Raw genomic sequence first — 18,785 nt, 5'->3', positions numbered from 1 at the left:
TTTTAGGTTTACACGGCGCAGCGGCGTGGCACGATTCAATGCAACAAGTAAAAGGACAGTTCAAGTCATTATAATCCACAATTATGTCCCCACTGGATGCAACATTGCTCGTTGGTAATTGGTTTTATTGTTTTTTGAACGGGGCACACATCACAGTATATTAAGGGGAGTAACATTTCCATCACACACTTGAGGTATTTAGCCAATCACAACCCACTTGATAGCTGGCCAATCAGAGCTCACCTCGCTTTTCAGACCGATGAGCTTTGTAAAATTCGATGCGTTTCATAAAGGAGGGGCAAAGAGGAGATACAATAATGTAGAGTATGTGGAAAATGTTTTTTTTTTTTTTTTACTTAAACCGCATAAACACATTGCATTACACCAAATACACATAATAATGTTCTTTTTAGCAACATCATATGACGCCTTTAAATATGTCATTCTGAAGTAGAAATGCTGAAGTAGTATTTTCTTGTGACATGTGCTCCAATAATCTTTGTTTTATTTACAACAGTTGTTTTTTTTAGTGCATTGTGAAGTGTTTTTCTACTTTCTCTTCTACCTGAATCAATATGTAGATGCATTAACATTAGGTTATTACCATTAAGCAAGTTAATTTAAGAACAACAGGAAACCAAAACACACACATCTGAAGAACTTATCACGAAGCATCAAGAGCTTTCTTAATCTACAAAGAACCGAATATCAACTCAAGATCACTATACAGTTAAAAGGGTACTTGATAAGAAGAGGTTTCATCACTGAACCTAAGATGATGCAAATAAAGAGTATTTCAAGTGTCTGCATTTCCATTGTAGTGGAAAGAGCAGCAAGAGGAAAGACTCGCATCAGCTGAGTCCTACACGCCTAGAGAGCTACGCGTTACACAGCCGTCCCGCTGAAGACTTTCAAAGCCTGACCTTTGTGAGGTGAAGGATGAAACTTGACGTATTTTCACTGGGGGGTTCCCCGAACGCCATCGGTTTCTATAAGGGACTCGTAAAAAGAGGAAACTAAGAGGATTCATGTGTTCTATGCGAGAGGGGAAAATGTTTGACTTTCGTGACATGCAGCTGTAAATGATAATGTTGATTGGGTCATGGTGACAAGAACAGGTGTCTAAAGAGTAAAAGGCGGCCAGTGGGGCATGATATTGTGCTTATGTAGTGTTAAACAGTCAGTGAGTTTACATGGACAACAATATTCAGATTTTAATCAATACTCTGATTAAGAATCTATACACACACAGTAGTGATCAACCATTTTACGACCAACAAAATGTCATGGCTTTAACAACACCATATGGCACCATAACAAAGAAATAATTGTATGTAGATGTGTCAAATTCTGGAGGGAACATTGGAAGGCGACACATGGGGACATAGTGCCATTAATCGATCTATGCACTATAACATGTAAAACAGGAACATGAAAGGAATATTCTAAAAGCAACTCGTAATATTGTATTATTCAGAATAAGGTCAATAATTAGATTACTGATGTCCATGTGGACATAACCAATGCTTGTTGCCTCCTTTCCATACACTAAAGACATCTTAACATCACTCTCTATGCAAATACACAAATGCAAGCCGATATATATCAACCAGATCAATTAATAGGCCAATAATTGGTCATTTTGAGATATATTGTGCCCACACAATCAATTACAAATATATGTTCAACATGAACGTACATAACATTTACCCAATATTTTAGTGAATAAATACTGTTACAAACAAATGTATACAACTTTGTGTGTTTTGCATTGGAAATTACATTATATACACTACTATTTAAAATATTTTCATTAATACATCTAAGCATGAGTTGCATTGAATTGATAGTTACAAATGGTTTCCATTTTAAAAATGCTGCTCTTTTTTTAACCATCTATTCATCAAAGAATACAGAAGAAAAATATGAAGCAGATCACAACAAGTTTTCAACACTGATAATAATCAGAAATGTTTTGTGAGCAAATCAACATATTCAAATTATTTCTGAAGATCATGTGACACTGAAGACTGAAGCCTCGGCTGTCCACCCTGCTTTCTCAATGTGAATAATCAACATCAAATATTTCAAAACCCATAGTGTTCGACAACTAGCAGCTGTAAGAATGATCAAATTAGCCAAAAATATTAAATAACAACCATTAAAGAGGCTAATAATGTATAGAATGGTGTTAAAGAAACCTACTGACTAAATGACCTATACTACAGCTGTTGGATTACATTTGTTAAGAGCAGAATTTGAAAGCGCTTGTGTTTATTTTACGAAATGGATCCAGAGGTCAGTCATACTGGGAGCTCTTTAAACACACAGGATGAAAGCAGTACAAGAAATACAAGCTCTTAATGAAGGCCCATTTCAAACCTTGCCATTTTAAAATCAGACAATCGGCCGCCTTCATTTCACAAAACAGGACCAAATGCAGGTATAATTTAAGCAGAAACAGCATAACTGCGATTCCAAAAATGTGCACAATTTTGTCAACATCAGGAAGAAACACAAATCCCTTTTTCGTACTTCAAAGCCCTGCGTCTGTGCGGGAAAAAAGCAGCTCGGCAAAATAAAAATGGCATCCAGTTTGAACGTGAAGCGGGGAGAGAGGTCTCTCACGGGAATGGTTCTGATCACAAAGGCCAGCGTCTAATGGTTAGGAGAGTGAGTCACACGCCTGTTTCTGTCTCTGCCGCTTTTCCTTTTTCTCCCTCCCTTCCTCTCATGCAAGCAGCTCCCGCTCGCACGAGCTCTATGGAAATACGTCCGCTCCAACCGTCCGGCGCGCGGTGTGTGAACTCGTCAGAAACACTGCAGCGTACTGGTGTCATCTGTGCAAATGAAAGCAAAACTAGGACACGACTGTAAACTGATCAGTGCCAGTTGGTGCACTTCTGATTTCTTGCAGACATGCTGCTGATGCATAATGTTGCCTTCTTTAATGTTCACATTTTAGGTTAAAATAAAAGCATTATGTAAAGTGTACAAGAAGTACTTAAGATATGCTCTGCCTGAAAATGCACCTTATTATTTCAAAGGCACTACAGCTTTCATGGTTGTAGATTATTGTACTGTACACTCCTATTACAGAAAACTCAAATTGAAATATCCTGGAAACAAACCTACAAGATTAACTTCTGAATAAAACACAAAACATAATGTTTTAAATAACACAACTACTGGTTTGACTGATTTTCTTAAAGACCAAAAATACCAATATCAACAATGGAAGGTGGCTGATATATTAAATAATCCAATTTCAATTCAAAAATCTATTTAATGGTAAAACTGTGTTATAATATATTTAAAATATATATTTATTATATTTAGGCTGGTTTGACCCATTTTTTTTTTAATGACCAATAATACAAATAGCAATTGGTGCGAAATGAGATGTGCATAAAATTACTTAAATTAAAATAATGCTTATTTTACACAACATTTACTCAAAATTCAGTAAAAAAGTATTTTAACAAATATTTGTTATTAGAATATTTATGCTTACAAGTATATCTTTTTACGAGGATGGTTTGCCGATATGGATTTTTGATGGCCAACAATACAAATATCAATAGTGAAAAGTGACTGGTATAATTTTTATATGTTAAAAAAAAAAAAAAATCACCCAATTTATGAGAAATGGCATGTACATAAAATTGCTTAAATCAAATAAACACGTATTTTACACTATTTTTACATTATTTTAATACATATTTAGAAACATGTATTATTATTATTATATTTATTCTGACAAAAATGTTTGCTTATGAGGCTGGTTTGACCAATACATATTTCATTGGCCAATAATACAAATCTTTGTGGTGGAAGGTGGCTGATATAATGCAGACATAATAAAAATAATAAAACTGATGGAAAGCGATGTGTGCATAAAACTGCTGAAATTAATTAAGTATTTATTTCAAACACTAAACAAGTTTATAAATAGAATATTTATGTTGACAAGTTTGACTAATTAAATAAACTAAAACATTTCACACAATATTTACTCAATTCAGTAAAATTCTATTTTTAATATAATCAAATATAACATATTAAAATATATATATATATTTATTTTATTTAGGCTAGTTTGACCAATATGTATTTTTTTCAATATGTCTAATAATACAGAAAATTTCTGAAATTAAATAAGCACTTATCCCAAACAACAGTCAAAATGTTCAAAAATGTTTATTTATAGAATATTTATGTTGACAAAGCCGTTGTCAACATCTGAAACTGATACCGGGGAAAATACCACTTTTAATAATCAGCCAACTAGATATAGCTATAGTTGTCAGTCAACAATAATAATCTCAAAATGACCAAATATTAAAAAAAGGTTAAAAATAACACCCATAATACATTCAAAACAAAAATTATTGCACATTAAATGCACTTTTTTTTTTTTGCTTGAAGTCATTGTATGGAAATATGTTAAACACATGGGATATTATGAACAGGGAATGCCCTGAAATGATATTCAGGAAAAGTTAAATGGAGAGCTGGCTGTTCTGACATTACAGCAAGCTACAAATTAGAAAAACTAATGTTTTTCAGCTTTTAACTGAGAAAATCTGCCTTTTTGAGGTTGCGTTTATTATTTCAAACGTATAAGCTCAATTTCATTGTCAGTCTCTTTACTTTGGCTCAATCTGTATGGCTTTTCATCTGCCAACTGCAGTTTGTTATTTTGCTGAGATACATGCGAGTGTTGCCTTGACAGTCGCTGCAAATTCCCAGAACATCAGCACCGCCACGGATCCTTTATCTAACGTAAACACACCATATAACTATAAAAGACGCATTTTGGAGGCTAAGTAGCCCTTAAGCAACCTGGACAGAGACAGGCCTGTTATTACTCATCTTAACACAGATTCTCACACAGGGCCTTTCGTGCATGTGTCCCCTCGACTTTAAAAAGAGGTAAGTGGAAAAACAGCAGGAACCACAGGCTCTCCTTGGATTGTGGCCCAGCTGTGGAAAACTGGGATATTTGAATAATAATCCCTAATATGTCATTCTGAGCGTGTGTGAGCGCAGAACAAGACGAAGGGAGCGGGCGTAAACATCTGATCTAGATTGCAAACTCACAGGCTAAAAAAAATCTCAAATCTGTCCTCCCCAAAAACAAATGTTTAACCAAAACCTTGAAGCTGCATCCAAAAATGCTTAAATCATTATATAACCATAACAATAATCGGTCTACACTGAAAAATGGTGTAGGAACAATTTTCTCTCAGAAACTACTAGAAAATTGCATACTTAATTAAAAAGAAATGGTCAGTAATACACTGAATTAATGAAAGCAGAATGACCAAGATATTTTTTATTTACATGAAAATACTATGATTGTAGTATGTTTTACAAGTCATTTATTACAATGCATTTCAAATGGAGAAAATGTGAGAAAAATAAATAAAAATGTTAATTTTAGATTTTTCGGTTAAGCAATTTTTCCCTTAAAATTTGCTTTAAATATTTCAAACAAACTGAAAAAAGGCAGGATTGCATATAGTTATTTTTATAACTTTATATTTAAAGCCTACATCTAATATTTTGCTAGTAAGTTAGATGTGGTGCCTCCCAGTAAAAGCCTGATTCGTGTCAATTAGATTGTGCTCATAGTAAACAATGTAGTAACGTGTTGTGTCATCACAAAAAAAATCTTTATGAAAGCTACTAGGAATTGCAACTGCATTTGACATGCTTCTGTCTGTCGCTCGGTACGTGCTTTAGACAAAAGGTTTCTGCGCGAAGGACGGTCACCAAATAAAGCTTTGTGCAAACCACACAGCATGCATGGAGACAATATTTCATGCACGTCGCAGCTGCAACCACGCTTAATATAACAAACACCTCGAAATAATTATACAAATATATTTACATACATTCCATGCATTGATGCCAGACATTATCCAATCGTTTATAAAGAAAAATAGATGGTGGAAAATAATGCAAATTACAATAAATGAAAGACTGTCAGACAGAAACGGGTTTATTATGGCATACAGTATAATGTTGCGGTCTGCGCCACCCATCTCACGCGCAGACAATGAGCCCGCAGTGGGTTTATGAGACATGCGGGGCCCTCCGCGTTTAACGCACAGTGAACGCGCCTAACGCACAGCGAACGCGCCTGTCACTGACGCGTGCACGGTGCGCTAGCAACGCTCGCGCACACAACCCCGCTCCAGCTGCTACTAATATCCACAAAAAGCCTCGGAAATCCCACACACACTGGGTTATTGTTGCTCCAGCTCTTAGACGGGTTGGTTAAGCTCTCTCCGTAGCAAAACTCAACGCGTTTTCCTCCTGCTACAACCGCGACACAAAAAAAACAACTGAAACTTTCCGCTTACCTTCGCAGCGCTCTTCAGCTTCCTCTTCGTCATTCACCTACCAGCAGAGGACGAATTCTCGACGATTTTAATAAATAGAAACGTGTGTGTCGGAGGGTAAAAACTGAACATTAACCCTACGGCTGTGTGACGTCTCTCAGTGCAGCTTTTGAAAACATCGCCGTCAGTCCGTCGCTAAGAAAAGCCCCAGCGAAAAAAATACGGAAAGCGGAGGCGCTCATTGGCGGACGAGGGACCACGTGATACACGGCGCTCAGAAGCGTTCTGCGCATGCTCGTGCTCGCTCTGCTGTTTATTATTTCTCCAGTCTAATCATATTTGATATCGGTGTTTTAATATTTAATACTATATTTACATATATTTATTTAATATTTATATTTTATCTTTTTAATTTAACCACATGTATTTTTAATGTACTATTTTCATTTTTAAAATAATACTTAATTATTTTATTTTATAATTTTTTTCAATTAGTTTTATACAAAAACACAGATACCTAAAATATATGATGCATTGGGTGGGGGATGAAATCCTAGGCTATGTAAATTTCAGTTAAGGTAAGAATATGTATTATTTTCATTTTATGCAAAGAATATGTGTCCTGTGTCTTTCATTTAATCTATTTTATTTATTTATTTATTAACTTTTTTGCTATTTCCTATAGTCTTTATTTTACTGTTTTGAAGCTTGAATCATGTCAAATAATAAAAATAATGTAAAAAAAAAACAAATGAAATACATTTTTTTTTACAAATGAAATACATTCACTTTGAGCTTAACCCATGTCGTAAATTTGTTTTTGTATGAGGGTTTATCATTATTTTCTCTCTTTCTTTCTCTCTCTCTCTGGGATGGGGGGGGCTGACGCTGCGCACCGTGACGTCACCCTTTCCGTACGACGCCGCAGCGAGCGCGAGCGCGAATGTTCTGGAACGTTGATGTCGGAGAGGCGCGAGGAGGAGAAGGTATTTGACAAGCGCGACCCAATGTGACGTCATTAATTCTGTTATTACGAGCGCATAAAGTGTGTTTGATTCTAGATCGGCTCGTTTAGAACGCCGCTGTCGCGCTTTTGGCGGTTATTATTGTTGTGGCGCAGTTGGTTATTTACATGATGTAGGAAAAAGGGAGTTCGCGCATGCGCAGGGGATGGGCTGGTATTATGTTGCAGAACGAGAACATTGGTCTGTGTGTGAGAGAGAGAGAGAGAGAGAGAGAGACGGAGGGGGATGGGCGCTGGCTAGACACACACATGCACACACACACACGTGCACACATATGCATAAAGCAGCTAGAGTCAGTTGCATGAAATGTTGTGTGAAAAAGTGATCATAACATGAATAAATACGCGTGGTTCACATATGAAACTGTAACTGTCTTGTGCAAAACTGGGTTATGGTTTGAACCTTAAAAACAAAATAGCATACAGTGTTGTGATATTACCATTTGTACAATTGCAAAAACATAAAGTTAGACGCATGTAAATAGGGTGTTTGTATGTTGTCACAGTCAACATGATTTAATCAAACTTTAATATTTTATGTGTCATTGATTATGATTAATGATGTAATCATTTATTTTTCCAAGACACTGCAAAAAGTAGTGACCTGCGAAGATCTATCTCTACTGGATTTAACCCATAAAAGTGTTTTGTTGGTATAAATTGATGCATTTAGGTTGATTCAGTGATATTAATTAATAGTTTTGACTTGAATAAAACCAGTTAACTTAGATGGTATCCATTTTTTCAATACTGTATTTTTTCTGGTTGTAAATAGGAATCTACTGACTTTTTTGGTTAAAAGCAAAAGTAAATCAAATACATGCACTGATAGACCTATTAAGCAGCTAATGTTTCACTATTGTCATTGGACAGTAAATGTGCCTGATTGGTCAAATAATAGTAAATATTGTGGAAAATGACAGAATTTTGGTGTACATTTTATGCGCTATCATTAAATTGTTTAGATAGATGGATAGAAATTATTTACATTAAAGGGTTACTCCATCCCAAAATGAAAATTTTAATTAATCACTTACTCCCATGTCATTCCAAACCCGTAAATGCTTCGTTCGTCTTCAGAACACAGTTTAAGGTATTTTGAATGAAAACCGGGAGGCTTGTGACTGTCCCATAGACTGCCAAGTAAAATACACTTTCAAGGTCCAGAAAAATATTAAAAGCATTGTCAGAATAGTCCATCTTCCATCAGTGGTTAAACCGTAACGTTATGATGCGACGAGAATACAAACAAACAAAAATAATGACTTCTTTTAACAATTTGTCTCTGTGTCTCTCCACATCACCGTAGCACCATTTTGGAGAATATGAGCCGAACCCAAGCAATATACACTCTTCTGTATCTGCGCCACAAGGTTACCTTCTTTATGTGTATTTACGCTTTGATTTGAAAGAAAACAGCGCATTCGTGTGTGTTTTTATATATATATATATATATATATATATATATATTAGTGCTGTCAACGTTAACGCATGCGATTAATTTTTGTCTGGTTTAACGTGTCAAAATATTTAACGCAATTAACGCAGCATCTGTATTTTCTGCCATCCGTTGGCTAGCTTTACATTATATGATCACGCTCTTATTCATTTAAATGCTTTTAAACATTTCAAGCGTGGCAACCCTTATGTGACACATACACACGTAGGCTACACACACACACACAATGCATAGACAGGGCGCCAGAATCCAGTTCTCTTAAGCGCTTGAACTAACAATAAGCATCCCAAAGTGCCAGTTTTGTCGATTATCCTCATAAGAGCAATCTTAAATGATTTATATAAAGTCTAAAATGAACAAAAAGAGTTGTGAGAGAATGAGGCGAGATCCATAGACAGTATATAAACGGTGAGATCCGCGTGTCTGTCTGCTCTTAAAGGGACAGCAGCCAATAAAGCTTCCTGTCAGTAAAGTTAAAGAACAAAGGGAACAGAGAAAATGACTCGCTGCTCTTGACTAAATAACTTTTGTAGCTTTAATAAGGATTAACTATTTAATTTATAGTTTATGCAGTGCAGACTGCATATAACTTTGATAACTTTATTAAATTTCTGTATATTTCCTAACTGTTAAGACAGGAAGGGCAGGAGTAAACATGACATTTATTATGGGTTTATGTTAGCATTGTTTAAAGTTTACTTAAATTAAAAACTGTTTTTGAGGCCTAATAATAAATGTAAAAAATAAAAAAAAAATCAGTAGCTGTATTAATATCAGTAATACTGGCCTTCATTCATAAAAAGATGCCATTTAAACAAGTATTTAAAATATACTGTCTTTATGTTGTTTCTACATTAATTTGATTAACTGTGAAATTATTACATTAAAAATACATTAAAAACGTACAAAAACATTTCTTTTTTATTGCGATTAATTGCGATTAATCACAGAAAAAATGTGTGATTAATCTAGTTAAAGTTTTTAATCGATTGACAGCACTAATATATATATATATAAACACATTACTGTCTAGATTTTGTTCAGCCCACTACTATAAATGCCATGGTATATGATTATGGTAATCATGTACTATGGGTTTTGTAAGGAAAGACTGTGAATGGTGAGGTTCTGTTTGGAAAACCACACATGGAACAGCTTCAGAAATGCTTGCTCTTTTGATGTGGCTTATACATCCTGCATCTGCAACTGTCAGTGAGGTTATACTGTATGGATGGCAAAAACAAAGTCTTTTTAAAGCATTGTTTATGATAAATAAACACAAAGTAATGGAAGACTACACTGTATGTGCTTAAGTTATGTATTTTTATAATATTGCAAAAGTGTATTTGTGATGGAGACCTTTGTCATGACCATAAATTAATTAGAATCTGATCAAGTTTTGATGAATATGCCACAACCCAATATTCCAGGACATCTAGGATATTCCTTTTTAATCTATTATCTATAAATTAAAAGAAATAAACATAAATCAATAAACATATGGGTTAAAGCATCATAATAGTATTATTGCCTAAGTTTTGCTATTTATTCCTGTGCTGCTGTCAGTGACAGTAATGTGAGTTGAGGTGAAATTACTCTATATAATTACTAAAAAATGAATAATGTAATCATCTCCAGTATTTTCAGTACTCTTGCAGTAAATGTGTTGGACTTTGTTCACTCAGAACATGCTGGTTAATTTGTGTTCAGAAATGTTCCACTAGGTGTGGAGTATTAAAAAAACGAAGGACAATTATTTGCATGTAAACATGGAAAAAGTTTAAGGAATAGTTCAGCCAAGAATGAACATTTGTTGAAAATGTACTCACCCTCAGGCCATCCAAGATGTAGATGAGTTTGTTTCTTCATCAGATTTGTAGAAATGTAGCATTGCATCACTTGCTCAGCAATGGATGATCTGCAGTGAATGGGTGCCGTCAGAATGAGTGTCTTAACAGCTGATAAAAACATCACAATAATCCACACCACTCCATCAATAAAACCAGAAGCTTCACTTTTTGTAAGAAACAAATCCATCATTAAGACATTTCAACTTCCACCACCAAAATACGAGTCCTTTATGTGTAATATTGCTTTCTCCAGTGACATCGTCTTTTTTTTTTAATCAGGAGAGAAATATGCACAGATCAAGCACTGTTTACAGCCTAAAGTAAACAGTTCTAAACAAATATGTGGGTGGATTTTGACGTGAGAAATTGACTTTTTCACAAGAGGAAGCATTATAATGGAATTTGGGCTGGTATTTTAACCAGAAGCAACACTTCAAAGTTAAAAATGTCTTGATGGATTTGTTTCTTACAAACACGCACACAGCTTTTCATTTTACAAGCCATTAACTGATGGACTGGTGTGGATTATTGTGATGTTTTTATCAGCTGTTTGGACTCTCATTCTGACGGCACCCATTCACTGCAGAGCATCCACAGCTGAGACACTGATGCAATCCTACATTTCTCCAAATCTGATGAAGAAACAAACTCTACATCTTAGATGGCCTGAGGGTGAGTACATTTTCAACAAATGTTCATTACTGGGTGAACTACTCCCTTAATGTCCAAGGTTAATTTGTCCTCATTAAAAAAAATAATAATAAAATCACACTGGTCTATTGGGTATAATTAATGATAATATTTTATTTACATACACAACATCTCTGATGTTTACAAGGACTCAAGATCATGGAAGTCGGTTTACAGGTCAGGTCTCACACCAAAGCCCGGTCCAGGAGGAGGTTCAGTTAGCGAGGTTAAACCTCCGGCAGGTTCACATGAAAAACGCCCGCTCCTGATGAAATGAGATCATTGCAATCAATTAAAACATTCTTAGCAAGCCAAATGAGTTATTAACCACACACATCACATCATGTACTTATTTAATTACACCTCTAGTTGCCTCATATCATCTTTACAAGTGAAATAAATAATAGGGGCGTCTCTGAAAACTGCAAGCTGAGCTAACCATCATCCTCTTCAATTCTTTTAATAAGCTTGTGTCTCTGAATGTCCCAAACATCCCCATGATGTCACAACCAAACTATACTTGACTCATAACCAGATAATCAAATCAACTGGCTTGGCACAAATTCTAAAAAAAAAAAAAGTTCTAAATCGATACACAAATAAGGTGAGTTGCTTTCACATACAATTACACTGTTGCTCTTTACAGTCTAATATAATGGATAAATGGATTCAAATATGCATGCATATTTATATATGCATGTGCACTATTGTGTGAAATTATAGGACACATCAATTCTAATATAAATGCATTTCATTGAACCCCAATAATAATTAAGCAGCGTATCAGCATATTAAAATGATTTCTGAAGGATCATTTGACATTGAAGAAGGTAACGGTGCTTTGATCCAAGAAATAAAATTACATTTTAAAAGATATTTGGATATAAAGTTGGGCTGTTTAAAATTTATTGAATTATACGGTTACTTAAAATTGTAATAACATTTTATAGTGTTACGGTTTTGAATATTTTGCATTAAAAAAATACAGTATTAGTGAGCAGAAGGGGGGTTTGTATTTATGTATTTAAATAATGTAATTATAATATTTAGATGAACCACTGTAACCAAACAGCCAATTAGATGCAATTTGTTTAATTTAAAAAAGTAGAATACAATACAAATCTAGTTTGAAATAATAAAGGCATGTTTTCTAAGTTGTTTATCTTTAAACAAAACCCTAGTAAGAATTAAATGTAATAATGTAATTATTTTATATGCACAATGACCAATATAACAAAGCATTGCATACATAGTAAGTAGCAATTTATCACATATTAAATATATAAAACATTTCGATGCATGAACATATCATGCCCAGATTTCATTTTTGAGTGACGACAACACCAAATCAAATTTTGATTCACTTCACTGTTGAATTTACATGTGTTTGCATCTAAAATTTAAATCAGAGATGCTATATATATATATAAACTCATATTTGCAAGTAATACTAAAAGAAGGGAGATGTGTGTACCTGGGTCCAGGAGGAGGAACTCTGCCTGCCTTCAGTTCATCAATAATCTGCTCAATGTCTGACGGTTTAAGATCCTCCTACAAACCAAACCAGAAAGAAAGGAAACAGTCTTTAATGCAGAATTAATTGATTATAGTATACCCTATTCATTTGCCAAGGTGTGTGTAGAGTGTTGCAGGGTCATGTAGATGTGATCTCTAGGTTCCTTGAGTGTCCTCCAGAAGAAAGCATCAAAGGATGAGCTCACCAAATGCCCTAACGGAGGATTAGCTGTCGAAAGGAGACCTGCTAACCCTTTTCAGATGGGTGAATCACACAGAGCTGACGAGTTTCTATTTAACTCTCTCTGAGAGGCCTCGGCTAATTGCATCATTACACCGGCGGGTCATACAGGGCTTCACTAACACAAACAAGCTTAAACAGAGATGTACACAACCCCATGGAATATTCACCACTGATACGGACTCAGATCTAATCAGTGAATTAATCTTTAGTTAAACAGAACATGAGGTGAGTTATATAAGCAATCTTTCCTCTAGATAGAAATCCACTTATACTGGGTTTTTTTGTTTGTTTGTTTTGCTATTTGTTTATTTTTGACAATTTAAACAAAACACACACACAAAAAAAAATAAAACAGCAATATGCACCATCAATATTGTATTATTATTATTGGACTGTATAATAATAATATTTAGTAGCAGTAATACAATTATATTTAGTTATTTTATTGTTCGTCTGGATTCTCTTATACAATTAAAATAAATTAGAATATATATAAAAAAAAACTCCCTATCAATATATATTTTTTATGTGTATAATAGTAATAATAATTAGTACTGTAATTTATACAATTATATTTATGCAAAGCACTTTTGTTTGTACGTTATGCATTAGGTGCTTTTTGACAATAAACATAATACAATTATTAAATTATATTATTTTTGATTGTGTATAGTAATAATAGTAATATAATAATAATTAGTATATATACAATAAAATGTGTGCTCTTTGTTGTACTTTCTTAGCTGTATGAAAATTAAACTACAATACAACAAAAATCAACAGGTACTATCGTTATTTTTTTATGGTTTTATAATAATTAGTATTTTATTTGTATAATTATATGTAGTTATTTAGTTTTACATTTGCCATTTTGATAAAATTTACAATTAGACATTAAAATACAACAAAAACATTGCACACCATCAATATCCTAATTATTATTTCACTGGGTAATAATAGTAGTTACAATAATTAGCATTGTTATTTATACTAGTATATTAAGTTATTTTTGTAAGCATGTTCTGCATTCCTTTTTGACTACTAAAATAAGTTACAGTACAACAAAAACAACATGCACTATCAATATTATTAAATTATGTATAATAATGATGTATAATAATAATTATTAGTAGTACTATTTGTACAATAGTATGCAAAGTTAATTTCTTTGTACGTTCTCGAATCATCCTGTCTGATTGATTATCAGCCAATCAGAAGAGAATTATTTATTTTTACCTCTTTAAACCAAATAGACACATGAACACATCCTGTATATTGCCCTTTACTCTTGTTAGGACTCTGTCAAAAAACACTGCTCACCTTGACTTCATAACAGAGAAACTGCCTCTAGAGGTGACGTTAAAACTAGCTGCCGCTCATCAGCATGCATTCAGACCCTGATCATACTCACATAATAGTTATCGTTGATTTGGACCATTGGTGCGTTCACACAAGCCCCGAGACATTCGACTTCTGTGAGCGTGAATAATTTATCTGCTGTGGTCTCACCGACTTTGATACCTGACATTTTGGGGTTAAACAAATTAAACACAGTCATTACTTATGTGTTAATTAAATTAAAGATTAAATAAAATGAATAAAAACATTAAAAAAAACAACATACAGAATGCAGTGTATATTTTACATCAAATTGTATATTATATTACTTATATATTATTTCAGCAGCATCATATGTCAATTTATTTGTACGGAGAAAATAACTAAAATGAAAACTTTTAAATAGTAATAACAATAAAATAAGCACAACTAAAATACTTCAAATTAAAGTGAAAACAGAAAATGTAAAAATAAAATCCAATTTATAATATTAACTTATAACAATAATTTATCTGCGGTTGTCTCAGATTTTTTGGGGTTAAAAATTAAATGCATAGTGATTACTTAGGATGACATTAAATAAATTAAAATATGAAATAGTAAACGGTTCTATTATTATGCATATATAATTACATTATTATTTATAGAACATAAAATTCTATATTATATTATTTCAGATAGTGGCCAAGGCATCATTTCACATTATCATAATTTTTTGTTTGAAGAAAACTAAAATTAAAACTAATAAAGAAGAGAAAATACATTTAAATCTATACATTTACACACCTTTACTTATTATATAACAAATATTAATTCTAATAGTATATCAATGATACTAGAACAACACAATATGGACCACTAAAGATGGTATTTAAGGAATAATTTGCTATAAAAAAAAAGTAAATGATGGGTGAGTAAATGATGACACTGTCTGATTTAGTTTATGATTTTAAATAAAAAGATTATTACAATCCATTAGTTTATTAATCCAGCATCTTCAAATATTCCAGTTTCCGGCCGCCAAGTTTGAGCAGCATGGCTGTAGCTTGTTTATACAGCGAGTGTGTTAACTGGTGGCGTGCGAGGCGAGATGTGTGTGTGGAGTCCCTGTGGAGAGCTGGAAACGCTTCTCGCTCACCCAGTTTGTTCTGGATGGCCTCCAGGATGCTGTCGGAGTCGCAGAGCATGCAGGGCGTCGTGGTGCAGATCTGGAGGTGGTACTTTCCCACCGGCTGACGGAGGAACATGGTGTAGAAAGTGGCTACTTCATAAACTCTCATTGGAGCGATGCCCAGGATCTCTGCCACCTGCAGGAGAAATCAGAAGCCACAGCTTTAAATCACAAATAGGAAAACCAGAATATATTAGTAATAAAAATTAAGAAATTCACCATCACAATTATAAACTTACATTTGAATAAAAACTAAGAGCAATAATTGTGAATGACACATTCCAAATGCTGAAAATCTATGGCAGGTTTGATAGTTTTTCAGTATGGAAATGCATGCCTTATCAATGTCGTGTGTTTCATGAAGGCTATGTGACTTAAACATACTGCTGTGCACTAAATAAGATGTGAACTACACATGAAACTGATGCATTTAACAAAGATGTTTTGCCACAACAATACAAAATCAATACTTTAAATGTCATTAAAAAAAACATCATATAAATTACAACTAAAATTGTCAGGTTAGTTTTATTAAAATGTCCACATTTTAACTGATTGATTATTAACAGGTTTGCACACAATTTTGACTAATGAATTTCCATGATTGGGTACATTTAAAAAATAATAATAATAAATAATTAAACAGAGACCGACTGCACTCAGGGTTGTTACAGCTAACAAAAACTGTCACTTTTCATCTGAAAGCTTCTGTCACCAAGACAAATTACTTTGTATGTGGATGTTAATATACTTGGGATTAAAATTCTTTCTGATTCTTATAGTATATCAATAACCCTAAAATAACACTGTTCATAGCTAATGGAATAACTCCAATAAATAAATATATATATATGTATATATAGACTATTGCATCATTTAACAGGTTTTTAAGTGATTGCGGTTAACTCATTATTATTCATCAATCAAAAAAAGCTTTGGTGCATGTCTTTAGAAGCTCTCACCCTGTTCATTGCTGAAATGGGAAGCCATCCATGCTGCCTCTGAGCCACATCCAGCACAGGAATAGTGGCGGCCGCCTTGTGTCCCTCTGGGTAATTATTCACAATGGCCTCAACTCTCTGTAGCCAAAAACATTCTACAATAACCACACAACTATAATCTTTAGTCAACATAACTGAACACAGGAAGACATATTTGTGACCCTGGATGAAATTGAGTAAAACTGAATAAATAAGCATTCCATTGATCTATGGTTTTATGAGGATCGGACAATATTTGTCTGAGATACAACTATTTGAAAATCTGGAATCTGAGGGTGCAAAAAAATCTAAATATTGAGAAAATCATCTTTAAAGTTGTTCAGATGAAGCTCTTAGCAATGCATATTAGTAATCAAAAATTTTATTTGTATACATTTACGGTAGGAAATTTACTAAATCTTCATGGAACATGATCTTTACTTAATATCCTAATGATTTTTGCCATAAAAAAAGAAATTGATTAATTAATTAATTAATTAATTAATTTCTCACCTTCATGTTCTCGGTGGTGAATTCAAAAGGAGTCTCTAGGTTGTTGTCCGGTGTGTCTCTGTGCTGGAATAATGAAAACAGATTAAAAAAATGCAACAAAAATATCAGTCTTATTAAATGAGTCCTGTTTTTTTTTTTTTTTACAATACAACACGGAATGCTTTATAGCAAAAATAAAAATATATATTATTGATGCAAGGTTCTTCAACAATAGATAAAAAACATTATCAGTGTTGATTCATTTCAGTTCAATAACTGTGTAAGTTCACCAAATTATAAAAAAATCTTAACTCAACTATAAAAGTAAAAAATGTTGGAAATACGCTCAAGTCAACTTTGCCGATGATGAAACAAATTTCAGCAATAAAGCAACTCTACATAAGACAATAGTGTAATTATTTAGCTCAATTTGATTGAGTTTTGTTCTGAATCTACAGGATATATTATTACTGGACATATGATATTACTGAATAATAGTGCACATCATTAACAAAGACTGTAATAAACATGAAAGTCAAGTCTCACCACAAAGATTCCTCCTGCTCCGGCTCGAGCTGATGTCTGGTGCACGCTCCGGACCTGCCTTGCCTGAACAAGAAACACAACAAGTGTAAAGCAGAATATAATTTTTTTTTTTTTATATTGAATGTACTGATCAAATATGCGATAAAAAAAAATAGTGCATTAAATATGCAGTGCCTCTGTTTAGTTTATACAGTGTGTATGTATTAGTCACTGCAACAGAGAGACATAAGTTACACATTATTAACTTATTTACTGTTTCACGTTTATTTACTGATTAGTCAGTCTGTCTGGGTTGAATAGAAACAAATTCGATTCAATACAATTTTTAGTAATACGTCCCGCTTTTAAAGAGTGAAAAAATTTTTTTTTTCATATTTTAATCACATATTAACACAATCAGGCCTCTTTATTAGCTGTTAGCAAATTAGCTTCATGTCCTTGCACAGATGTCAACGCCGCTTTAAATGATGATTCATATTCCAGTTTCTTCAACCACCTGATGAATAAAACTATTACAACATCTATGAAATAAACCTACCGCACAAGACACGGCAGAGCGCAGAGCTGAAGACAAAAACATCTTTTCAACGCGCTCGGTCACAGTAAACACAAGCAATGGCGGACATCAAGGATCGCGAGCCCGATTGAGCGCGTCTGGTTACGCGAGGGACGTACGCTCAAAGCGCTCAGTCTGAATAATGGAACACCGAGCGGCAAACGAAAATATAGATGCACATTGTGTTCTTGACATGACATGATAAAAATAACACAGACTATCAGCATGCACAATTGTGAAACATAAGATAGCTTAAATGCTAAAACGGGTTGTAATGCAAGACTCTTACTAAAATGTGAGTTCTGCTTAACATTTGGGGTTTATTTACATTAAGTATATATATATATATATATATATATATATATATATATATATATATATATATATATATATATATATATATATATATATATATATCTCTTGGATAAATGTTTCTTCTAAATTATTAAATATAAATGTATTATTATTATTTATTTACTTATCTTCATTTATTCAATTAAAACTGTAAAAGTTATTCAAAAGTAAATAACTTTTTTTCCCTAAAATGTCTTTTTGTAGGCTTAGTGTGTG

General features: G+C 33.4%; 2 protein-coding genes across 3 annotated transcripts in view; both read right to left on the bottom strand.

Moving 5' to 3' along the window:
* LOC132096006 (ankyrin repeat domain-containing protein 12-like) overlaps positions 1-6,565 on the bottom strand; it is a 56,430-nt gene extending 49,865 nt beyond the window's left edge. For both annotated transcript variants that reach the window (XM_059501114.1, XM_059501115.1), the window contains exon 1: positions 6,372-6,565. The gene's annotated coding sequence lies outside the window, so the exon portion shown is untranslated. The remainder of the gene's footprint in view (positions 1-6,371) is intronic.
* A 4,902-nt stretch (positions 6,566-11,467) lies between these two features.
* Positions 11,468-18,332, bottom strand: LOC132096005 (NADH dehydrogenase [ubiquinone] flavoprotein 2, mitochondrial-like). Its single transcript, XM_059501113.1, has 8 exons — positions 18,198-18,332; positions 17,660-17,722; positions 17,135-17,197; positions 16,604-16,720; positions 15,609-15,777; positions 14,544-14,653; positions 12,848-12,924; positions 11,468-11,638 (listed from the first exon to the last, which is right to left on the bottom strand). The coding sequence occupies exons 1-8, from the start codon at positions 18,237-18,239 to the stop codon at positions 11,545-11,547; spliced, it is 735 nt and encodes a 244-aa protein (XP_059357096.1). The 5' UTR covers positions 18,240-18,332; the 3' UTR covers positions 11,468-11,544.
* Positions 18,333-18,785: the final 453 nt, after the last annotated feature.

The sequence above is a fragment of the Carassius carassius genome, chromosome 20, assembly GCF_963082965.1.
Source record: "Carassius carassius chromosome 20, fCarCar2.1, whole genome shotgun sequence".
NCBI classification, from domain to species: Eukaryota; Metazoa; Chordata; class Actinopteri; order Cypriniformes; family Cyprinidae; genus Carassius; species Carassius carassius.
Note: the sequence above shows the minus strand (reverse complement) of the source record. Positions and strands in the feature narration are given on the sequence as shown.

Excerpts from the sequence above, each read along its gene's own strand:
- LOC132096005 (XM_059501113.1), bottom strand. The coding sequence starts at position 18,239 with ATGTTTTTGTCTTCAGCTCTGCGCTCTGCCGTGTCTTGTGCG. Across the intron at positions 16,721-17,134 it reads TCACCACCGAGAACATGAAG|AGAGTTGAGGCCATTGTGAA; the intron begins GTGAGAAATTAA and ends TTTTGGCTACAG. Across the intron at positions 15,778-16,603 it reads CCATTTCAGCAATGAACAGG|GTGGCAGAGATCCTGGGCAT; the intron begins GTGAGAGCTTCT and ends TTTCTCCTGCAG.